At 42.3% G+C, this 25,395-nt stretch overlaps 3 protein-coding genes across 3 annotated transcripts in view; 2 read left to right on the plus strand and 1 right to left on the minus strand.

Moving 5' to 3' along the window:
* Positions 1-3,583: 3,583 nt before the first annotated feature.
* On the plus strand, positions 3,584-6,473 carry LOC128712621 (vacuole membrane protein 1). Its single transcript, XM_053807510.1, has 5 exons — positions 3,584-3,814; positions 4,686-4,933; positions 5,289-5,570; positions 5,637-5,952; positions 6,021-6,473. The coding sequence occupies exons 1-5, from the start codon at positions 3,584-3,586 to the stop codon at positions 6,471-6,473; spliced, it is 1,530 nt and encodes a 509-aa protein (XP_053663485.1).
* Positions 6,474-7,418: 945 nt separating this feature from the next.
* On the minus strand, positions 7,419-8,759 carry LOC128714747 (DDB1- and CUL4-associated factor 13). The gene has a single exon (XM_053809628.1). It carries the CDS (start codon positions 8,757-8,759, stop codon positions 7,419-7,421), a length of 1,341 nt encoding a protein of 446 aa, XP_053665603.1.
* A 947-nt stretch (positions 8,760-9,706) lies between these two features.
* Positions 9,707-25,395, plus strand: part of LOC128712623 (WD repeat and FYVE domain-containing protein 3) — a 325,442-nt gene continuing 309,753 nt past the window's right edge. The window contains exon 1 of the mRNA XM_053807511.1: positions 9,707-10,026. Within this exon, the coding sequence (XP_053663486.1) occupies positions 9,707-10,026 (320 nt within the window). The remainder of the gene's footprint in view (positions 10,027-25,395) is intronic.

The following is a 25,395-nucleotide window of genomic DNA, read 5'->3' on the forward strand; positions in this document are numbered from 1 at the left end:
ATTGAAAACAAAACTAGATTACGCGATTGACAAATTTGACAACATTAACGTATGAAGTGACGTCTACACGTATCTATTTGTCAAGGTGTGTACAACATTTTCAGAAGCCTTTAGAGATTGATCACAGCTTTGCCGCACCCGTATTGCCGCATGCCTTCGTATGGAGTTTGACGGTTATGGCAGCAGCTTTCATTTTGCCGTGAGACAATATCAAACAAGTTTGATATGAGCCGCATCCGACAAATGCGGATGCGGCAGAGCTGTGACCAGTCCCTCAGGTTAACAGATTTACCAACATTTGATGTTTCACAGAAATGTACTTACATTTGTAAAGATTCGCTCGCAAGCTCAACACCACTAGCCACAAATCCCAATATCAATGAGAAGGGGACAGCATCATTTGAGCGAGAAACTATGAGAAATACTGTAATACTGACAGTGGTGCAAAACATACCATAAGAACTTAAGCTTTCAACCTGTATCTGTTAAATAACCCTTGTACCGGGTTGTATCAGACTGTACAGATTTGTAAAAGAAAAAAATCGTTCCTTTGATATGATTTATAAACAATGTTTTAGGGGCATTTCGGGATACGCGGATTTCTCTGCAACGCATTATCCGCGTATCTCTATCGACTATATTAGACAAAATTCTTGAGACTTCTTCGTATGCTTGGCTGCGTGTTTGAAAACTTTGTCTAATGGAATCTTGTGGAATGCTAAAATAACGTTTGCGCTAGTTCATTGTGAATCACGATTTGCCATGGAGCATTTTTGTGCCCGATCCGATATTTAATGCGAATGCTGGTTGGGTGTGTAATTGTGTCAAGTATCTGCCACTGAACTGTAATGTAAGGCAAGCATTTTTGACGGGTATGTCACATGTTTTGAACACGTAACACAGTGTCGTGGTGTAGATTGTTTTGAAAAAGTTATATTCGCAGGTTTGAAATTCATCGTACGACTTTCGAAAGCACGAATCATCGCTTTCCACGCGGTGTATATATTAGTTTATTGACACAGAAGTTTATCCTTTCGTTTGCCTTAAGCCATAAACGCGGATTTGTTTCTGGGTTTTGCAGTGACTAAAAGAAGAAGCTGCCTAGTGTATGTATTATCTGTGTGAATGTGTGTACTTTTGTACGTAGGGATTGTAAGACTTATGGGACGGCCGATGAATAAGTTAAACCTAAATTGCATTATTTGTTATATCTTCCCCAAGTGACAAGTTGCTATGTGTGATAAGCCAGGAAGCAAACTCATGTTAAATTACTCATAGAAGAACCAAAAGTTGTGTTCCAGGTCAAAACATTACAAGTTCATCTTACAAACCAGAAACACAACTGAGAAAAACGTCAATTTATGATCGATATATATATATACGACCAGGAATTGTGCAGTCTTTTGAAACTTCGGTGAGCAGATTTAAGGTATTGAAAGGTCCACTGTGAATGAGAGTGCATTATTGATGCGGGAAGCGAACTGATTTTGTAAAAATAGTTCCGGTGATATTTATCGCCGCACAATAAATCAATAATTTTGTTAAGTTATAGAGCTGGAGCTTTTTAACGAAAACAAACAAACCCGATTGTAAGTTTGCCGTAAGACCAAGATTAAATACGCGGTAGATCACAATGCTACACAGCAAAATTTCGAATCTCGTTTCAGTAAAGTTTCTTACAGAAGTCCGTTCAGAAATGGTAAATATGACTGATTTTCAGCTTGAGTGCCACTATTTTACCAAACTTCAGAAAAACAATTTACTGCGCATTGCCATTTTTTCTGAAAAATCAGCATTTTTTTACAACAGTTTAATGTTTCACTAGAACTCAGTGAAATAAATTGTGAATCAGTAAAGGAAATTTTAATTTTTATCGTAGCAATTCTTGCGTTAATGTTTGCTCAAAGTCCACTGGACTGGTCAAGTCCAATTCAGTAAACTGTCCTATCATTGTCATTACCGAATGATACAGTAAGCCATTCTATTCTTTTACTGAAAGGATTACTGAAATTACCGTACAAAAATTTTCAGTAAATTTTACTGCAGTGCGGTAAAAAAATGTGTGTGCACGTTTTTTTTCGTGTCACTAAACCGTTGCTGTGGCTATTGCTTGCTATTTTCGGTTTAGGCTTCTTAGTACGCGAAGTCGTCGTGTCGCTCGAATTGCCTGAGCGCTAGTTGCAGCCAAACAAAAATTCAACCTGCCTTTGATTTAAATCTCACATATAAAAACTAGAATTAAACTATGCATCCAGTCCCCAAGCAACACGGTACCTCATCCCTTTTCTACTCGACAGTACAAAATACAGGTAGAAAATAAAAAAAAAAGAATTATGTTTTGTAATTCGAAGCTGTAAAATTGTATTTTTTATTTTTTCTATTTTGTTTTTACTTTCTTTTGTTTTGTAATGCGAATTTTTAAAAGTTTTCTTTCAAAAAGTCGCCTGAAATGCCAAATTAATTACGAGCAAAGAAGGAACTCGTCTGTTTAACTTGCTAGAATAATCAATGATTTATGAATTTTTAGTTTAGTTGCTTTTTATAAACTAGATACCCGGGTAACCCTGGCGTTTTTACACATTTATAGCTTCTTCCATTGCATACGTGGAAGTTTTTAAAGATAAATATAAAGATTTAACGAGAGAGATTAAAGAGATTTTGAACGACCTCACAAACAACACAAGATCTCAGTACTATACGTAACAATTGTTTGAAAAAAAATTGTAACAGCTCTCATGAGTGTCGGTTAGCAGCTATGAGTACCACATTGTTTCTTGGTTGTTGCAAATTATGTCATGTCTTGGCCACGAAATAAATATAAATCAATTGAGTAATACGATTTTAACCAGCTTCTCAGTATGCCTAATGTATAGTTCAAGATAAGCAGATGAGTAAAAAAGTGAAAAACACAATGTACACAACAAAGTAGAGGCTGCTCGATATATAACTTTAAAATAAATTGTTTTAAACGATTTTACGCCTTCATGTAGGTGACCAATATTATCTGGTATGCGTTGCTGATATGTTTTACTACAGGTTTTTGCCGTATTGATTCGTAGAACGTTTATCCTTGCGAAGAGTGATAATTTATTAACGTATACAGTCGATACCCGAGATACGTGGATAATGCATTTTTAAAGAAATCCGTGTATCTCGAGTTTCCTTCAAAATATGGTCCATATGTCGTAAAAAGCGATCGAATTTTTATTCCAACGTTACGAAGTACATTCAACAATGATATTTTTACGATTAATTCAAAGTTTCGATGAAATTTTATGAAAATTATGTTTTATAGCAATAAAATGTATCGTGTTTTTCGGATTGTTTGAATATTGCTGTTACGAAATTCAATTGTACTTGTAATCTCCGAATTCGCGTTAGTCGAGAACCGTGTCACACAGGTATTAACTGTATACTAGTACATCTAGAGTATACTTTGCAGTTCTTATAAATAATTTAACGGTTATGCATGAACATTAATTTTTACGTCTTTCGATTTTTATCCTTCATTTGTTTTGCTCTCTAGATTGTTTAGATTGCTGAAAAGTTGATAAATTTGTAAAGCACTCAAATATTCGTTGTTATGCCAAAAAAGGTGATTGTGTCCAAAAAGAAACCGATGAAAATGAAGAACATTGCTGATAATCTCAGTGTTCATCATCCTGATAATACGAATACATGGCGTCCTAAAGCACGTGAGGATGATAGTATTGTTTATGAAAACAGTCATTGCAAAACTTCGATTAGTCAACACAAGAAGTCGAACAAAGAACATGACAGGGGCGAGCCTTCATTCTGCGATAAAGGGAAACAGGTGAAGTGCTTCTCGTAAATTATGGAATATGCATGATGTGATGTATTAGCTATTATTATTTTCCTTCGCTCATTGCTCATTTTGACACTTTTTGTGTTATAAATTTAAATTATTGGTAACTTTCATATTTAGACGGATATGCATGTTCATAAATATGCACTATATCAAAGATGGAATGGGGGGGGGGGGGGGAGTCTTTTGATATATAGTTGGCCTTTTTTATGTGTATTGTATACGTGTTAGATAAATTTGCGTAGCTGCGTAGCATTTTTTGCGTAAGTCGAATTTCCTTCATAATATCGTTGATGTTTAGTATACAGGAATTGAAAACTTTATTCACGTTACAATGCACATTCATAATTGATATTTCTACGTTTATTTCGACAATTGGAGTATTTTTTTACCAAAAGTAATTTTTACAATAGTAAAATGTAAGTGTTTTAGAGAAAGTTGGAAATTCGGCAGATAAAAAATAGAACTCTAGTTTTACAAAATTACACTATCTGTCACAATTTCGAGATTTGCGTTACTCTGGAAATTAGTGTAATACTTTTCTACCGTAAAGTTATTAATGTATTTTTTTTAACTGTTAATTTAAAACTTAAATAGTTTCATCGTACAGACTGCTTGCCTTACCAAGATGTAGTTAACTGGCCCTTTCGATTAAGTAGCTGCTTTTGCTTGCTTTTGCAAAAAAAAAAAAATGCTTTTGCCACACATACATCTACCTTGTTTTATTTTCATATACATCCTGCACTATATGTATTTATTATGTAAATTAAGAATCTATAAAAAATCGTTTATTTATCATATTCATAAAAGTGTTTCATCAATTTAAACGTAATGTTTTTTTTATCTTCTGTACATATAGTCTCATCTGCTGGAGCACAGAACTGCTGGTAACACGATGAGGAAAAAAAACAGCAGTAGTTCGAACATCATTGCAACCTCCAACCGCAACGGGAACAGCAATAACAGTAACAGTACGGTATCACAGAAGAATGACAATAAAAAAATGGCCAAAGAAATCAAATCGCTAGTGCTATGGAAATCACCAATGAAAACCCTGAAATATGCAAGCCTAGAAATTTTATTCCATTTCAAAACCAACGTTAATAGGTAAGATATTTTACATATTGATTTATTGTTCAATTATCATTGCTCTACATCATTACGGCCGCTTTTACTATTTACATTCGTTGACAGGTTGATAATATTTTCCCTCTTAATTTGAAATCCTGTCCGGTCTTGTCCTGTGAAGACCGGAGCCACTACAATTGTATCACCGGGCCACTCCTGGCCAATGACCGGTGAAATTCACAACAATTCAGTGCTAATTGAGTGAGGCAACTAATCAATACTGTTATTACTATCGTTTTTTTTACTTAATTATGAGGAAAGCAGACGAAAGACAACGAAGCATTCATTAAATCTACTTACTATTACTATAAGTATCTACTTATTTCTTTGGCAGGTTGTTGCACCAACGGACACTACTCATGGCTATTTTAATTATATTATGTACCACCGCTGTAGCCATTTTCACTCCAGGTCACCATCAGAAGCTGATAGAATCTACTAAAACCAAAGGATTCTTTATTGCGTATTGGTTAGGCCTGGGTATACTATCCTCTGTAGGGCTTGGGACTGGACTGCACACTTTTTTATTATACCTTGGGCCACATATAGCCAGCGTTACGTTGGCGGCATATGAGTGCAGTTCTCTCAACTTTCCGGAACCACCATATCCAAATGAGTATGTATATCGCCATTGGTTTTTTTTTCGTTATTGTCCAATTAAAATCATATTGCTCTACACCAGAATTCTTTGTCCCGATGAAAACGGTGCATCGAACCATATCATTCCATCGTTATGGTCGATCATGGCCAAGGTTCGATATGAAGCATTTCTTTGGGGAGCCGGTACCGCACTTGGAGAACTTCCGCCATATTTTATGGCAAAGGCTGCCCGTCTTTCTGGCAATACAACTGAGGAGTTGGAGAATCTACAAGAATTAGAAAAGCTACAAAAACGCAAGGAAAAAGGCGAAAAGTTAAGTTTATTCGATAAAGGTAAATTGATGATGGAGGACATCGTTGAACGAGTTGGATTCTTTGGTATTTTGCTTTGTGCTAGTGTGAGTATATGAAAACTAATTCGTTTCTCCCCGAAAATTTTATATTTAAAAACTTTACTCTGTTTCAGATTCCTAATCCCTTGTTTGATCTGGCGGGCATCACATGTGGCCACTTCTTGGTGCCGTTTTGGAAGTTTTTCGGCGCTACCCTCATTGGTAAAGCGGTGATAAAAATGCATATACAGAAAATATTTGTTATTATATCGTTCAATGAAAACCTAGTAGATAAATTCATCGACATTCTTGCTTTCATTCCATTAGTAGGTGTACGCTTACAAAAACCCTTTAAAGGTTTTTTTGAAAGTCAGAAACAACGTCTCCACCGAAATAGTAATAAGCAGTCGATAAACGCATCTCAGGGCAACATATTAGCTAGTGTATTCGAATATTTTGTGTTTATCATGATTTGCTACTTTATAATCTCGATTATTAACACCTTTGCTCAAAATTGTTGTAAGCGTCTGAGAAAGAATCATGGGAGTAGCGCATCGCTAGATGTATCTATTAAAAAGGAATCCTAAATCATGGAATCGTCATTAAAATGAATGATAGCTTATACCTCTAGCTAAATTTTCTTGTCTTGTGTAAAGCTTTTCTACGTTGGTAGCTAAACGCCGTGGTTTCACCAAATTATATTTTAATCCAAGAAACTTCACACATCCTGGACGAAACGAATAAAAGGGTTATCAAATTAATAGATATAGAATTACAAAATTATAACAATAGCTTATTTGAGGCATTGTTTCAACTCTAGTCAACTATTGTTCCACATCCAAAATTTAAAATAATAAAATAACATAACATGAACCATACATGGTACAGCAAGCACAGAAAAAAAAAAACAGATTAATAAATACAAAAAAAAAACAACAGTAAACTGACTGATATAGTTAACAAAACCAGTTCTTTGCTTGATGAAATTAAATGAATTATTGTAGGTAATATGAGCTGCATTTGAATGATTCAATTTCAACTGCTTTAACCTGCTTCATTTTAAACTATTAAAACCATTTAGGCACGGTACGGTGGTGTATTGGTAGTGTCACCGGTCATACGACAAAGCCGAGACAAAATTCCATCCGTACCGTTCCCCCGTGGATAGGATTGGCCATTCGACTACGTGATTAAAATGCAGGCATAATATAATTTGGTATGATGTGGAACACAACTTTATATAATGGCTGTTAAAACATCTTGATCGAAAACATATTCTAATCTTCATCCCCCAACACAGAAAAGTGATTAAAAAAATATTTATTTTATTTATTTATTTCTTCCATGATGACGGCGTTTGCCGTATTATCAATTAAAAAAATATATTGAAAAGTTTTTGGTTTATCTGAATAAGTACTACTTTTTACCGATTAGTTGATTATTGAAATTATACTAAGAAACTGAGGAAGAACAAATCAATACAGATTATTGATAAATGATTGTTTATTACATATTACCCATACAATATTGACCTAGTGTTCCGTATTGATAACTTTTTTCTTGGTTTCTGGTACATACGGTACGGTACCGGGTTTTGAATTTTGGCGTCTATTTTCTTCCTTGCGTTTCTCCCTTTGCTTCGAAGCACGTTGCTTCGCCTGCTCATTGTATACCATTTTCGGCACCTGGCGATGTTGAGCAATGCGTCTAATGGAAGGATGTGCAGCATATTTCTCTTTCAAAGCCGTGTTGTAGTTGAATGCATTCTTTTCGCGCATCTGTAATGCGCCAAGTTTTTCGGCCGCATTTGCCTTCCACACACGTACGTTCATTTCATCGGATCCAGAGAATATAAACTTATTATCCATGCTCCAATTTACACACGTTACATGTTGCATACGCTTCGTGTGGTAAATTTCTTTGCTGTTGGCCTTTGCAGCATTGAATATACGTATGGTTTTATCGTAGCTTCCGGAAACGAATTCTCTACCCGTGGGTGCATAATCGACAGATGTAACCGACCCGACATGACCGTGGTGTATTTTTAAGGGTTGCGTTAGCTGACGGGTGTCGTAAGTATATAGGTTGTGATCTTCGTTGGCAACAGTGAAATGAAACGCTTGCATGGGATTCCAGGAAAGTTGATTCGAGCGCAAGGTCATAATTATTTTGCGAATAGGTTTGGTTTCACGCTGGTCGTACAAAATAATTCCACGATCAGAACCACAAGCCGCAAGGACAGACGTTTCTGTTGGATTATATTTGATGTCCTGTAGTAAATCAACACCCCATTTCAGTTCCTTTAGAGGTTCGTTGCGACTCTCGTCCCATATGTGGCAGGTTTCGCCGCTTGTTGCAAAGCATGGACCATCGAAACTGTGGGACAAAGAGGCTAGAACAGATTTGGTTGCAATTATGTTCGAAGGCTTTGGAGTTTCGTCTTCTCCCTGATCGACATCGTAACTCCAAGTCATAATTTTCTTATCGTCTCCAATCGTGATTATCCTGCTGCCATCGCCACAAAATGAAATTCCTCGGCAGTAACCGGTGTGTGCATTAATGCTCGTTATGCACTTTTTATTCGCCACATACCACACCTTCACCTCACCGTCGTAAGCGCCACTTGCAATAAGCGAAATTTTAGAATAACTTTTCGCCATTACCGCAATTCCATCTCGATGTCCATCCAGATTTCCTACGAATGGTTTAGCAAACACTCTTTCCAGTTTGGTGGCGTTCATGGCTCGCACGTACTCCCTCGAGCTTTGAAAAGGGTGTAATTCACGGTCATAATTACGAAAACATTTATGTATGTCCTGTTTAGTTTCACGAACATATTTGTCCGGATTTCTGGAGATAACTTTAACTTTCATCTTTAACAATAAAACAACTATTGTTTTTGCTTGGTACCAAAAACTCGTGCTACAGATATGTCATGCGGCACAGGATAACTAGAAGCAAGATGAGCACGGAAATGACAGATGCTATCTAAAGTATGTATATAGAAAGAAGATGTGGTTACAGCATTTTATACAGGGAAAGTAAATCATTAAAAACGGTGCTAATTGAAGAATAGCGACCTGTTTTATATAACAATATTTTTGAACGTATTTTACAGTATGCACAACAACCGACATAAACGTTTTATTATCATAGCTTTTCAACTTATCAATTCCACGTTTCGTTGCATGCTACTGTCAAACACGATGGTTAAAAATGGCTTATCGTAATAGGAAACCAGACAGACTGTTTTGCTCGTAAAGATATTACCTATGGATATGCATAGAAAAGAGTGATTTGTTCGGATTGGGAAAAACATAATCTTAAAATATGAAATACTGTGTGTATAATTGATGTAATTTTTGTTGACATTCCTGCATGGATCTAGTCATTTTTGAAGTGAAAGTGCTAAGAAACATGTACGGAAGTTAAATTTGCGACAACGGTAAAGTGATTGTAAACAAATCAGCGCATTGCAAAAATGCTTATGAAAGCCTAGGACAAACGTAACGTAGAAAAATCGATTTTAAGTGTAAGACAACATTGGCTCAGTGGAAAAGTTATCGTGATTGATTGTATATTTAATCTTCGTATCGATCGTAAACAATGTATGAAACGGTGTAAGCAATTTGATTCGTTGGTTTTGTAGCTTTAATTGGCCTTTGATGGATGCGAGAGGTAAGCGTGAGGTTTTATTTTACTTGAATGAATTTGATAAGGTTTTAGTTAAAGTCGTTTAAAGCAGCTATATTATGTCCGTAAATGAAGGGTATTTAAAAAAAAAAACTATCAAATTGCAGGAACAAGTCCATCTGTCAACATGAACCAGGAAGAGATCAAATCTTTGCAAGGAGGGAAGCAGTCTGACACAGGCGATAACGATGAAGTGGAATTAGCAATGTTGCATCTCCGGAAACTATTTGATGAATTTATCAGTCTGAAATCTTCTATGACGGATCCTGAGCGGGATAAGAAGCTCTATCAGATGCTACCACTATACTGCAACGTTGTAAACAATGCTAACCAGATGAAAGACACAACACACAATCTGTATGGATCTGGTAATTTGTTGTCATGGGAAGGTCATGCTGCTTTTTGTCATCACACCAGTCAGTTATTGGCACGAGAAATCAGGCGCAGGTAAATTCGATAAAGATTTATTGAAATATATTGGGGCAGCCATGTAGTATGTTTGACAGCGGCGTTAGCAACACACGAAAGGTCTGGTACAAATTATCAAACGGGCTGTTCTTCCGTATGGATGGATTAAATATCCGGCAATGTGATAAAAATAATTATACGTCCTTGCACAGGCGGATTTTCGGGTCCCCAAGCGGTGGTACCTAACCGTCCATTTATACCTAGCGGTCTTCACAGGTACGTTACCTGCCATTTACCATGGAGCTGGGTACGCTACCAGGTACGTTGGGAGCTTCCCACGATTTGTGGGAGACCAAAATGACAGGTACGCTGGCCAGCTTACCTTGGAAGACCGCTAGGTGTAGATGTACGGTAATGGGGCCCTAACCTTCTGCAAGAATATATCCTAATAATTCTAAATAATGCTAATTATAAATAATAATATTACAACATAAATAAACAGTTTCAGTATTATTAATTATTTAGTTATCTATGCATATTAAAATCTTCAAAATATGCTACATTATTCAGCCTAATGTTAATTTTTTTTATTCAACAAGAACGGCCAGGCTGTATTGCAACCTAATGTTGGTTAATGTCTACAATATATCTGAGTTCTTTTAAATACAAACAGTTACCGTGCTTATGCCACATTACATACAGGCAGTCCCCGAGATACGCGGATTCGGAGATACGCGGTTTTTGGAAATTTGACAGCTGAGTTAGTTTATGGCCGTATTACACGATGGTTTTTTGGCTAGTTATTGTCTGTCAAATCGCTGCAACCCGTAAAGGTATTCCGTGTTCCGTCTCTTCCAGATACGACGCAAGTACTCCTGCGTCTGCTGATAACGATCGAGCCGGTTATCGGGAATCCCATAAGACGGCTCTGGTAGCGATGACAGCGCACGATGGATGAGAAAATGGCCAGGGGTGATGATCTCCAAATCTTCAGAATCTGTTGTCAGTTGTGTTAGGGGCCGAGAGTTTAGGCAGGCTTCTGCCTGAACCAGTAGAGTTTCAAAGTCATCACGCCGCAACACTGCATTTCCGATGGTGGTCTTCAGGTGACGCTTCAGCGACTTAACCGCCGCTTCCCATAACCCGGCGAAATGCGGGGAACGGGGAGGAATAAATTTGAAGTTTATTCTCTCAGATCCGCAGTAGGATGTGACGGCATGTTGTAGTTGTTGCGTCTCAAACAACTGATGCAGCTCCTTCAGCAGTCGGTCGGCACCTCTAAAATTTGTTGCATTATCACACTCGATGATGTTCGGCTTTCCACGACGTGCAACAGATTGTTTCAAGGTGGCGATGAAGGACGGCGTCGAAAGACTGTCAATCAACTCGACATGTACAGCCTTCGTCGAGAGACAGACGAAGATGGCTACAAAACATTTCACCGGTATTGTTTTGAGAATTCCGGAACGGTAGTAAAAGGGTCCGCACAGGTCAACTCCCGTCTGTAGAAAAGGTAACACAGGTGTCACCCTTTCTGGTGGTAAGTCACCCATGAGTTGCTCGTTGGTGGTGGGTTTTATTCGGAAACACTGAACACAGTCGTGTACCACCTTCCGAACCAAGTTTCGAATCCGTAGCGGCTATTAACGTTCTCTTATGGTCGATATCATCATTTGTTGTCCTGCGTGAAGCAACGTTTTATGATAGTGCTGCACTATCATCAGGGTCAGCGGGTGTGATGCAGCTAGGATGACTGGATGTTTCCGATCATAAGAGACTGGGGCGTGTCTTAGGCGACCACCGAACCGCAGTATACCGTCGTGTAAGATCGGACACAGGGTTTTTAGTTTTGATGATGATTTTACTTGGCCGAACTCTTCTCTGAACGATTCCTGTTGAGCGATGCGGAGTAACACTCGGGTAACTTCATGAAGTTCCGAGGGTTGTAAGAATCCCACCTTTCGGTGGTCTCGATTGGCTGTTGAACAGTTGAAACCAAACCGACGTAAGTATGCGACTAAAAGCACTAAGTCCCCAAAAGACGAACGAAGTTCAAACAACATGTTTTTTGGCAAGAACTGCGTGACTGCCACTATTGGTTTCTCCTCCAACTCACCCGTTGGAACCTTTAGAGGCTGGTTCAGTCGGGGCCATTCTTCCTTGGGCCGTTGAAGCCACGGTGGTCCATGCCACCAAAGCGGGGTCTCTTTTAGTTGCGAAGGTGTCATGCCCCTAGAGATTATATCAGCTGGATTTTGTTCGCCGGCAACATGGTTCCACGCTTCTTTCGGAGTCTGGGTTTGGATTTCTGACACCCTGTTCGCAACAAATTGTTTCCATCTAGCAGGATGATTGGCTATCCAATACAGCACTATAATGGAGTCCACCCAAAAAAGCTTTCAATGGCGAATTTGCATCCTTGGTTCGCTCTTTGTCAGAGGTGCGCCGTTAGCAGGGCGCCGGATAGTTCGAGCATAGGAAGTGTAATGTTTCTTCTACCCTTTGTGTTTGGTATAGGAACTACCTTGGATTTGGCCGTAAAAAGATGAACACTCACCTTTCCATCAGATGCTTCGGACCTCAGATATAGACACGCTCCGTACGCCTTAATGAAAGCATCACTAAATCCGTGCAACTGGATAAGGTTGACGCATCCGACCACTCTTCGTGGAACAGTTAAAGTCTCGAGTTCTGCTAACTGTTCTCGAAACTGCAACCAACGCTGCTGTCGCTCGTGATCCGGTTCGTCCCACGTTTTTTCGTGTTGCCAAAGCTCTTGCAAGAAACATTTGGCAACTACCACTGTCACCTTGTGACCGCGCGATCGTTTTAAGAACGCTAGAACGCTAGAGTTTAAGTTGCGCTAGCTCCCCGCAGATGGCGCTACTTCGGACGCTTTCGGCCAGGACCCGAAGAATGACGTTCAGGAGGTGTCACTGATAAGGAGCTTCCTTTTTGATCCCGACCGGCCAACGAAGCGGACGAATTTTTAGCGCAGCATATTTGTACGGAGCGTATATATTTCTAAAATAAACGCAAATCAAAAGCTAAAAAAGCCGGAGTATTGTTCTGGTCGGGTCAGTGGACAACATTCTAAAAATTCGTAACTGATTATTAAAACTTTCCTCGTTAATTATCTCGTGCTGACATCGCATCGTGAAACCACGTGGTGACGAACAAAGGACTTGAACTTGGTAAGAGCTACACACACAAGCATACACTTACACAAAGTATCCGAAACGTAGTGCGTAATGGAACAAGTTAGTGAAACGGTTTCAAATGTTACCTGCGCGACGTGCGCAAAGTCTAACGATGAACCAGCAATACAGTGCGACTTTTGCGATAAGTGGTTTCACTACAAGTGCGTGAATGTGGACAAAATGGCGGAAACGAGGGCATGGTGGTGTCCAGGTTGTGACGCGAAGTGCAAAGTGGCTAACGATGCGACGGAGGACGAATTGACGCGCCTGAGGCAGGACATGGAGACTCTCAAAGCAACTACGGAAAGTGCGGTTAGACTGTTGCGGGAAAAGGATGCGGAACTAGCTCGGCTTTGTAACGGCCGTGAGCGAACCTCGTTTTCGTTAGGGGAACCGCTTCCAAGCTCAACGGCGAAACGGATTTCAGTGACCGACGATTGTGAACTGAGCCAGAGCCAAATAGCAGCCCGCCAAGCTGTAAAATCCGAACTTCCTACGTTCAGTGGAGACCCCGAGGGATGGCCGTTATTCTTATCTACTTTCAGAAGGTCTACCCGAACGTTTGGCTTCAGCGAAGACGAAAACATCCTTCGGCTGCAATCGGCCCTGCGCGGAAAGGCTTTACGCATGGTGCAAAGCCGTCTCCGCCACACGGACCACCTGGATGAAATAATTGACGCGCTGGAAAAGGCTTATGGACGAGCGGACGTGCTCGTTAACACCTTACTTGAACAGATTCGTGAGGCGCCACCGATAAAAACTGAGAAACTTGATAGCTTTATTGAATTCGGTGAGTTGGTAGCAGAAATCTGCGCGACGGTTAAGTCAAGCGGGAACGCTGAACGGCTTTACGACGCGTCGTTGTTGCAAGAGCTGGTGGACCGAATGCCGGCTTATCTTCGCTGGAGCTGGGGCATGCATAGTTTGGAGTTAAAGCGCATCACGCTTACAGAGTTCAGCGCCTGGGTTCAAAAGGCAACTGATGGAGCAATGGCGGTCACTCCCCCTCAGCCGAAGAAGAAAGCGTCCACGCGACAGGTTCACGCGCAACACGTGGAGAGCCACGTGGTCCAGAACAGTAAACCTCGTGCATGCATGATTTGCGACAGTGACTCGTGTAACACGATTGGAGAGTGTACGGCGTTCAATAAACTGAGTGTTTCAGCTAGGTGGGACAAGGTACGTAGCCTAAAACTATGCAAAAGGTGTTTAGGCAAGCACTACGGCTCTTGCCACGTACACGACGAATGTGGATTGCAAGGATGTGTTGCAAAGCATCACCGTAAATTGCATCGCGTTACCGGTGAGGAGCGGAAAGCCGAAGTGAACCATCATGGAACGGGAACGGACCACACGCTGTTACGATACGTTCCGGTAAAGCTACATGGAGAGAAGGGTCCGATCTACACTTACGCGCTGCTGGACGAAGGGTCGACGGTGACGCTGATGGAGCAGGGGCTGGCCCGACAAATGGGAGTTCACGGCGTTCCCGATCCAATGTGCTTACAATACAGTGCCGGACAGCGACGAGATGAACGTGAATCGGAAAGAGTGACGGTGAAGGTATCCGGTATTCAAGCAAGTGCGTCTGTCTACCCGATGGCCAACGTGCGTACAGTCGGCAAGCTATCACTGCCTAGCCAATCAGTGAACACGGACGAGCTCAAGCAAAAGTTTGAACACCTGAAGGCGATTCCGGCACCATCATACAAAGATGTTTCACCTCGAATGCTAATTGGTATTGACCATTACAGGTTAACGCGCCCTTTGAAGACGATAGAAGGAAAGTCAGGACAACCGACCGCAACGAAGACGCGACTGGGATGGCTCATTTTCGGTATGTGCACAGATCGTGATAACGAAGCGAATATAGTGCAGCCTGAGTCAAGCTACCACATCTGTGATTGCCAAGGAGTCACATCAAAGGCAGATCGTATGATGGCAGCGTATTTTGAGGTTGAAGGTTATGGTCCTGCAAAACCGCCATTACTCTCAAAGGAGGATCAACGGGCAATGGCGTTACTTAAAACCAGCACTCGACATATCGATGGGCGGTACACGACAGGTTTGCTCTGGCGAGCCGATAACGTATTCATGCCGGAAAATCGCCACATGGCACTGTCTCGACTAAAGTGCCTTGAAAGAAAAATGAATGAGGATAAGCATCTAGCTGAGGAAATTAATAGAATTATCAAGGACTACGTAACGAAGGGTTACGTGCGACAAGTAACGGATGAAGAACTTAAGACGTTTTATCCGAAGAAGTGGTATTTGCCTGTGTTTCCCGTCACTAATCCAAACAAGCCGAAGAAAATCCGATTGGTCTGGGATGCTGCTGCTGAGGTGAGGGGTGTCTCACTTAACAAGAAGTTGCTGACCGGACCAGATCTGCTGACCCCACTGCAAGCTGTGCTGTTTCGCTTTCGTGAATACAAAATCGGCGTGGCAGCTGACATTAGGGAAATGTACCATCAGGTGCAAATCGACGGCGATGACATACATAGCCAGCGTTTTTTGTGGCGATGGGGAAACACCAACGTGGAACCGCAGGAATATGTCATGTTAAGAATGACATTCGGTGCAGCGTGCTCTCCATGTACAGCACAATACGTAAAGAACGAGAATGCCGAGCAGTATCGCTCGCAATATCCTCGAGCAGTACAATGCGTTACGGAGGAACACTACGTGGACGACCTGCTAACGAGTGTGGAAACGGAATCAGAAGCAACCGAACTTGCGCATCAGGTGAGCCACATTCATTCAAATGCCGGTTTTTCCCTGCATAATTGGCTTTCCAACAGCAACCAAGTTGTTATAGCAGTAAAAGGCAATCGGGAAGGTGGAAAGGAGATGGATTTTGAATCGTGCCTAAAACCCGAAAAGGTGCTGGGAATGTGGTGGGACACCACAGCAGACAGTTTTAGTTTCAAGCTATCCCGCGTAAGACACCTTGAATTAGCACGCAGAGATAAACCGTTATCCAAGCGACAAATGCTAAAAACGTTAATGTCGATATACGACCCTCTAGGCCTGATTGCTAGTGTGTTATTTTATTTGAAAGTTCTTCTTCAGGAAGTATGGCGCTGTCAGCTCGGCTGGGACGACGAAGTCCCAAACGAAATTCGGTTTAAATGGGAATCGTGGATGGAAAGACTGCCGGAGCTCGAGAACATCGTAATACCTCGGTGTTATCGACAGGTGCCACTACATGAGTCGTCTCTTCAACTTCACGTGTTCGTTGATGCGGGTTCCGATGGATACGCGGCGGTTGCATATTTCCGCTTTGAGTATAAAGGAAAAATAGAAGTGGTCCTGGTTGGAGCGAAAGCTAGAGTCGCACCCCTGAAATACTTATCGGTACCTAAATTAGAATTACAGGCCGCTGTCATGGGATGCAGGTTAGCTACAGCTATAGCAAATGCTCATCGACAGACGATCCAACGTTATCGTTTCTGGACGGACTCGACCGATGTGATTGACTGGATAAACGCGGACCATCGCAAGTATTCGATTTTCGTCGCACACAGGATTGCTGAAGTGCTGGAGACGACTTCCAAGGACGAATGGCGATGGGTCCCAACCACAATGAATGTAGCCGACGAAGCGACCAAGTGGACCAACCTGAAGAATCATCTAGCATCGAAGCGGTGGTTCCATGGGCCTGAGTTCCTGCACCTACCTGAAGCAGAATGGGACATCCCGCAACGGATGCCATCGGAGACCCGCGAAGAGATGCGGAAGAAAAAGCTACCGAAGCTAGTTGGAACTCAAACAGTGCGTCAGGAGTTCATCGCCTACGAGAGATTTTCACGTTGGACGCGTCTCGTGCGGACAGTCGCCTATGTGTGCCGGTATGTAAACATTGTTACCAACGCTAATCCTCTTGCGATAGGTTCACTCACTCACCAAGAAGTACAAGCGGCCGAAAAGGTGATCGTGCGAGACGTACAGAGAAACGTGTTTCCCGATGAGTACGCACTATTGAAAAAACATAGGGATAATCCTACTGTGACGTCATGGAAGGGTCTGATACCCCGAAACAGCTCCCTATTTAAACGAAACCCTTACATGGACGAGGAGGGCCTGCTGAGGCTATGTGGACGGATCGATCGTTGCCGTTTTGTGGATGCGTCGACGAAGCGTCCTATCATTCTACCCAGGCAGCACTATGTGACAGAGTTGATAGTAGATGATATCCATCGTAAATACAAACACGGTTGCCAGGAAACGGTAGTAAACGAGCTGAGGCAACGATACGATATACCAGCGCTTCGATCGGTGTGTAGACGCGTTCGCTCGCATTGTAGAACTTGCATGTTACTACACACGCAACCGGTAACGCCGCAAATGTGCGAACTGCCCGCTGCCAGACTAGCTGCCTTTTCACAACCTTTCTCTTATACGGGAGTCGATTACTTCGGTCCGCTGTTGGTGACGAACGGTAGAAGAACGGAAAAACGCTGGGGCGTTTTGTTTACGTGTCTGACGGTCCGAGCCGTCCACATCGAGGTGGTGCGATCTTTGTGTACAAGCGATTGTCTAATGGCTGTTCGTAGCTTTATGGCGCGTCGCGGAATACCAACCGAAATCATCTCTGACCGGGGCACAAATTTTGTAGGTGCCGATAGAGAGTTAAAAGAAGCAGCAGAACGTGTTAACACAGCGATCCTCAGCGAATTCGGTCCTCCCGATCCAGCGTGGAAGTTCAACCCTCCGGCAGCCCCACACTTTGGCGGATCCTGGGAGCGAATGATTCAATCGGTCAAGCGAATGCTAGCTCGTACGCTCATGGAGAGGCATCCAACGGAAGCAGTGCTAACGGCTACCCTCATCGAAGTCGAGAATATGTTAAATTCACGGCCGCTCACCCACGTTCCTGTTGATGGTGAGGATGAAGAACCATTAACTCCCAATCATTTCTTGTTAGGCTCTTCCGCAGGAATGAAACCGTTGGTTAAGCACGATGACTCGCCCGCAAACTTGCAACATAATTGGAAGGCTGTGCAGGCAAGGGCTAACGCATATTGGAAGACATGGATCAAGACGTATCTTCCAACGCTAACACGGAGGACAAAATGGTTTGAACCAAGCAAACCGATCGAACCCGGAGACGTTGTCCTAATCGTAGACGAGAACTGCCCACGAAACTGTTGGCCGAGAGGAAGGGTAGAACGAGTCATACCATCAAGGGACGGAGCCGTCCGTCGAGTCATAGTGAAGACAGCGCGAGGAACAACGCTAGAAAGGCCAGTAGTAAAAGTTGTAGTATTAAACGTCGCGCCAAGCAATTCCTTTTAACTACGTCAAAACGCTGGTGGACTGTCACCTTGTGACCGCGCGATCGTTTTAAGAACGCTAGAACGCTAGAGTTTAAGTTGCGCTAGCTCCCCGCAGATGGCGCTACTTCGGACGCTTTCGGCCAGGACCCGAAGAATGACGTTCAGGAGGTGTCACTGATAAGGAGCTTCCTTTTTGATCCCGACCGGCCAACGAAGCGGACGAATTTTTAGCGCAGCATATTTGTACGGAGCGTATATATTTCTAAAATAAACGCAAATCAAAAGCTAAAAAAGCCGGAGTATTGTTCTGGTCGGGTCAGTGGACAACAACCACTATTGGTCCTAGCAGACCCAAAGCGTCAAATAGGTTTGCCGCATCAGACGCTGCTATTCGCTTAGTGATTGGAATCTGTTCACTTCCAGATGGTACATGGAAACAAAGCTGGTCTGTTGCAGGTCTCCAACCTAATCCCAACGTTTTGATCGAAGCACCTGCTTCAGTATTGAGAATCTCACTGTCGTTCTGGAGCTCTACCGGAATGCTTGCTAGAACTTCGGATGAGTTCGATGCCCACTTTCGTAATCGAAATCCAGCAGATGCCAGCAACTGTTTTAGTTCACCGCACACAGCCTTACCTTCGTGGATAGAGTTCACACCAGTAATCAGATCATCCATGTAGAAATCCGTTGCTAGGATTTCTGATGCGCTGGGATGCGTTGATCGTCCGTCATGGGCTAGCTGTTTTAAACACCTAGTAGCTAGGTATGGGGCCGAGGCAGTCCCATAGGTTACCGTTTTTAGCTGAAATACTCGAAGCTGCTCGTCCGATGACTCCTTCCATATGAGGCGTTGCAAGGGTTGATCCTACTTACGTACCCATATCGGCCGGTACATTTTTTCAATGTCTGCAATGATTACAATTTTATGTAATCGGTATCGAAGAAGCAAACTGAAAAGATCCTCCTGCACTGTTGGACCCACCAGTAAAGCATCGTTTAAAGAGATCCCGGTATCGCTTTTACACGACGCAGTGGTATTCGATGCGTCAGTTTAGTAGTGAGGCTGTCAGCACGATTAATACAGTGGTGAGGCAAATAGTATACTTTACCATTTATCTCGTTGTCAGGGTTAATCTCCTCCATATGGCCCAGGGCCAAGTATTCCTCCAAGAAGTTATCGTAAGCACTCTTGAGGTCGGGTTGAGCTTTTAATCTTCGATTTAAGGAGATAAAACGTCCTTTGGCTATCTCGTATGATTCTCCCAGTTGTGCAATTCGTTCTGGATGTTTTGGAAGAGCGACTACAAACCGACCGTCTTCATCTCGGACCGTTGTTTTCTCGAATTCAGCCTCACATTCTCTTTCTTCTCGAGACCAAATGCTAGGAGACTGGCAGGATTCCAGCTCCCAAAAGCGTTTCAGTTGATCTTCTAAAGATACGACGTTGCATACCGTTAACAAGGACAATGACGACTCAGGTTCAGCGCGAGACACGTTTCCCGACACAATCCATCCTAACTCCGTGTTCTGCAGCAGAAGCGCGGAGTTATCGAATCTGATCATTCCCTCTAACAGCAGCTCGTTGAAGCCTTCTCTGCCGACGAGAATATCGATAGGGCTCGGTTGGTCAAATTGAGGGTCAGCTAAGGGCAGATTATCCGGAAGCTGCCATCTTGTACGATCTACTGTCGACGAAGATTGATCTCAAGTAACGTTTTTCAACACGTGGAACTTCCAAACCGTCCGGAACGAGGTACAATTAGACTGGATGGACAACTGTACCATATGTAGGCAGGTGTGTTGCGCCTTGCCGATTCCACCTAGTGTATGATTCACTCGTGTCTTTGGAACCCCCAATCGTTGAACCAATCTTTCCGTCACAAGATTAACCTGCGAGCCGCCGTCTAGTAGTGCACGTGCCCAATGGTGGACTCCGTTAGCTGTAACGATTTTAACCACAGCGGTTGGTAACATAATCAGATGATTAGTCTTCATAGAGTTAGCGTTGTTGCCAGTGGAGGGAGTGTGAGTACAGTGGCTCAGCGATGACACAGTTGCTGGTTGGCGCCACAGCTTCTTCTGCGGGTCGACTACCGCTAACACTGTTTGCTGACGAAGAACTATGTAGCATAGTGTGATGCTTTCGACGACACACACGACAAACTCCTGATTTGCAGTTACTTCGCTGGTGCGACGCTGCCAAACAGTTAAAACACAAACAATTTTTCTTCGCCAGTTCATACCGCTGGATAACTGATGCCTTCCGGAACACCTCGCACTCGTACGCCGAATGAGCTTTCTTTTGGCAAAACACACATGTAGCTGCCTGTTCGATGTGTGCACTGTATACATCACAATGTTTCGGTTTGGGTTTTACGGTTGTTGAAGAGATATCCACATTACGCGCCTGTGTTACTCGAAAAACGTTCGCATGATCACGCAAGAACTGCAAAACCTCCTCGTACTTCGGAACTTCTTGGCTATGATGGTGGGTTTCCCACTGCTTGAGAGTACCCGGATCCAATCTTGCACATAGCATATGCGCCAATAACTCGCTCCAACCATCCGTTTGTACACGCGTCCGTTCGGTCATTTTTACACTGCCTTCAAAGCTCTCGATCAGCGCGATAAGCATGCCATATTCCTCTTTTCTCATTGCCGGTGTGTTGAACAATTTGTCGAGATATTTTTTCACGATCAATTTCTTGCTGTCGTATCGTTTCTTCAGAAGCTCCCATGCGACCACATAATTCGCGTTGGTGATCTCGATGGCTGCTACTAAAGTTTGGGCCTCTTTTGTCAATGCTCCCTTCAAGTATTGTAGTTTATCCACATCTGACAATGTACCGTTTTCATGGATAACGCTGAAAAACGCGTCTCGGAAGGGTAGCCATTGTTCGATCTGACCATCGAAGGAAGGTAAGCGGGTTTGTGGAAGTTTAACTCGTGCCTTGGTAGCGACTGGTGGTGTCACACTTGAGGACAATTGACGCTCAACATGCAACGCAATATCAAAATGCCGTCTTTCGAACATGGCGTACTGCTCCTCCTCTTGTTCGATGGTGTCCTCGGACGTCGTAGCATGCCGATTGGAATGCTACGTTTCGTATTCTGCAGCTAAGTTGGACAAACGCGCTGCACAACCCTTAAACAAGAATTCGTCCATGAGCGTAGCATCTTCCAACGTCTGTTCGATTCGTGCCAGCCTATTTTCATAATGCTTGCGCATTCGCTGATCTTGCGCATCCACATTAGTGGAGTCGAACCCTGCAAACTCAGAGCCCGATGCTGCCATGACGCTGCCGCTAACCAATTGGCGCGCTGTCACTTGCTCCTCGGAACTCTTCTGTTTAGAGGGACTTCCCATTACCGGCATTGTACCGCTCACACCGACTTTTTCGATTCCGGAAAATGTTCGCAACACAGCTCACTACGCGCACACAGTAAAACCGACGCTTTGCTCGATAGGCACCATGAATAGCGCTAGCACACACAAGTAGCGCTAAGGCCGATATCCGATATCTAAATATCCGATTGTTCCTACACATTTACAATAGGAATTTCTTTATCACTTCACACACGCACGGACCTGCACGAACATGAATTGAATGGAACCTGTACACCATGTGTTCTATACTTGAACTATTACAAGCCAACGATACGTTCTTATTGATTTCAAGGCAAGCAAATCCTGCACTTTAGATATTTCTTCCCATGGAGAAGAAACCAACTCTCAGATCGTCAGTACGATCTTAATTTGGCACCATGTACCAACTGTTACACAAATCCGATTTGCAAAGCCTAAATCCGGTTTGTCGAAGGACCAAATGTTGGGGGACTTGCTTTCACGATAGTTCAATTGCTACTGCTTTATTCAAATACATATAACCTTCTCAATCCGTCAACTCTCCTTTCTCTCCGTCTACCGGTGGTTGAAGAGTCAACCAAACATTGGCGTGTTAACCCTTCAAGTGCTAACAATATCATTTTGTACAATCATTATCAATCGATATCGATTAGCCACAATCGTCCGTGAAATGTCCTTTTCCACTCGATCTTAAGAGAGCGGCATCTTAAGATAGTGGCACTCCCAAGGATGAACTCGTGCGCAGATTCAGTTATAACGAAATGAATGCCTTTCGATTAATTGATGTTTTTCACGAAAAGCTGAAAACCAAACCAAAAATGGTGCTGACCGCAATGCGTTTGGACATTTAATTGAAGCATATTTTGCAATATTTTAATTTTTTAATAGATAGGCTGGTATCAATTGCCCAGCAAAGAAATGAGTGATATATTCTACAAATAATTATTTTCCGGGGAAATTTCCCCTTCTCAAATGATACACGTTCTATACGCTTGAACCGCTTTAACTGTAGCTATAAACGTATGATCTCACACCCACAAACGTCAAATTATTGGAAGAAGAATTTTACGGAAAATCGCTAATATTCAACATTGTCTCCTACAATAGCCTTGATTTTTAGAATCGAACCTGTGATGTTTGTGTCTGAATGTCTAGTGTGTTATGTATTTGCCTTTTACACCTGTGTTGTATTGGGGGCTAATATAGTGCAATAAAATCTACCATGATAGAATCGAGCGAAATATGCACTTCTGTTGTATGCCTTCGACATCAATTTGCACAAAATGCACCAAATTGTTGCAGTGCACAGTGCAGTAAAAGGTTGGTATGCAAGTTGGTTTCGTTCAAACCTCGGCCTCAACGAAAAGTGTTTCCTGAATTGAATTGAGATAAAAACAGTCACTATTCTACATTTAATATCAGACACTGATTCCAATGGAACAGCTGCGTCATCATTATCATGAAGCCTTCATGAGATAGTCTCGTATTGTGGGATTGTAGCGTAAACTATATAGTGTAATTCTCCATAAGTCAAAAACACACGTTTTCCAACCGAATCGTCGAAACAGATGGATTTTATTTTTTTGACTTAACCATGACATTTCCATCGTGACATCCACAATAAATACAAACTGCAGTAAATATATACATTGAAATCAAGGTCTACAAATTCACGATTTTAAGGTTACTACAATAGTTATGCTACGCATCCGTAGTATGATGAGTTGCATCCGACACCCTGGTTCCGTGTTGGACCACGTGACTTCCGAGCAACAGCACTGAACCTGACGCTCCAAGAATGTCACCACACTACATGGTACCGTGGGAATGGCAGTCAACACAAAGAACTGCTAGATGTCGTGCTTGCAGTCTAGTCTCGTCGAGCAGCCGCAGCGGATGAACGTATCCTAACCCAAACATAATCATTGGTAATAAAATTTGTTCTTGAAAACAATTCATAACTTTATATTTGCACCATTTATGTGCACCATCGCTAATGTTTCAAGAACTCTACTTGCAAACCATACGTGCGATTATAATGTCTTTTTCGACGCACAATATCACATGTACATTCAGAGGACGGTGGCGGTGATGAAAATTTCAACTTATATTAATCACTATTTCATGGCACTGGAGCTGTTGTGCGATGAAAAATGATCATCTATGCGTTCAGGACCCTCTTCGGGCACAAGATGGACTAGTATACTGGTGAAAAAGCACATTCATAAAACATAGATTTCTTTCATTCCTTCCGATCTTTCGGCTCCACGATCATGACGTTGGTACCGGTTGCACGATCATTATAGTAATACAAATGCGAATATTGCTTGATTCGATAGGGTAGAAGACGCAAAAGACTCCTCACTGTTGTTTTCTGCATGGAAACAACTATATTTCACATAATTACAGAAAAAACTCGTTCGTTTATAAAGCGGCTTCTCTTTATGTTGTTTACATGTGCTTCTTATTCTTCTTTTTCATGGCGTTGTGACAACCAATGTACTGCCCAAGTTATCAACATCAATAATAGCAATGCTGACGATGGTGGTATAGCCATTTATGTTTAGGGGTTTTGTAGGCTATCATATATTTATTTGGTATGGATATTATAGCACTGTGTAAAATGGAATTAGTGCAGCTTTGTATTCGCGGTATAAACACTGAACGCATCCGGGAGAGCAGTCCTTACTCGTAGGCAGTTGATCGCAGACTAGCTGATGTGTGTGCAGAACTGCTTTGCATAGGAACGTGTGTGTGTGCGATGTATTCCCGTGCTGAATACAATCCCGTGCATTGTCTTCACCGCAACTACTTGCGCTGAAGCCTTGCAGGCCGGGGAACTGAATTCAGGGAATTGCTGCTCGAATGGCTATTGCCCAGTCGAACAAAGTTTCCGAAAACCTTTTGTTCGTTTGGTCGCGGATATACCGCATCGACCTTTAACCGGAGCACCGATGGTCAGATACTTTCGACCTTCACGCACACACTCTCACCGGGGTGGTATATAAGGCTCCGCGTAGCAACGCGCGCTTCAGTCGCCTTCCGGCGTTTGCAGCGTAAGGACCTACGTCAGGTTGCAACAAAATTATGATTGATTTGATGACGAAATATTGGATTCGAGTGGAGGGGGAAATTTGGCTAAAAATAAAATTATTTTTTTGTTCTCTGCCTCGACAAGCCGGGGTGAGCGCTATACGCTCATGGGGAGCATTCGTATGTGCTCCCGTATCTTTTTTTGATACGTCTCTCTTTTTCCCATACAATTTTCTTGTCGCTGATGCTGTAAGGAAAGAGAACATTGAATTAAAGCATTGGTACAGAAGAAAGTGGTACTTACATTATTGCCGTCTGATTGTTGTTGAGTTGGGTACGTTGCGTATCATATATGAACGAGACGGAACGGGAAATATTTTAAATGTACGAAGATTACAAAGTTACTTCGTTTCGTATAGTGTACATTTGTAGACGAAATAATTTATGGTATGCTTTCTGCGTATTGTATTGTATTTACGCGTTCTGCGATTTTATTGACATTTGCCTCATTATTATCGCATGAATGATT

The sequence above is a fragment of the Anopheles marshallii genome, chromosome 3 (genome assembly GCF_943734725.1).
Source record: "Anopheles marshallii chromosome 3, idAnoMarsDA_429_01, whole genome shotgun sequence".
NCBI classification, from domain to species: domain Eukaryota; kingdom Metazoa; phylum Arthropoda; class Insecta; order Diptera; family Culicidae; genus Anopheles; species Anopheles marshallii.

Excerpts from the sequence above, each read along its gene's own strand:
- LOC128712621 (XM_053807510.1), top strand. The coding sequence starts at position 3,584 with ATGCCAAAAAAGGTGATTGTGTCCAAAAAGAAACCGATGAAAATGAAG. Across the intron at positions 3,815-4,685 it reads TCTGCGATAAAGGGAAACAG|TCTCATCTGCTGGAGCACAG; the intron begins GTGAAGTGCTTC and ends CTGTACATATAG. Across the intron at positions 5,953-6,020 it reads GTATTTTGCTTTGTGCTAGT|ATTCCTAATCCCTTGTTTGA; the intron begins GTGAGTATATGA and ends ACTCTGTTTCAG.
- LOC128714747 (XM_053809628.1), bottom strand. The coding sequence starts at position 8,759 with ATGAAAGTTAAAGTTATCTCCAGAAATCCGGACAAATATGTTCGTGAA.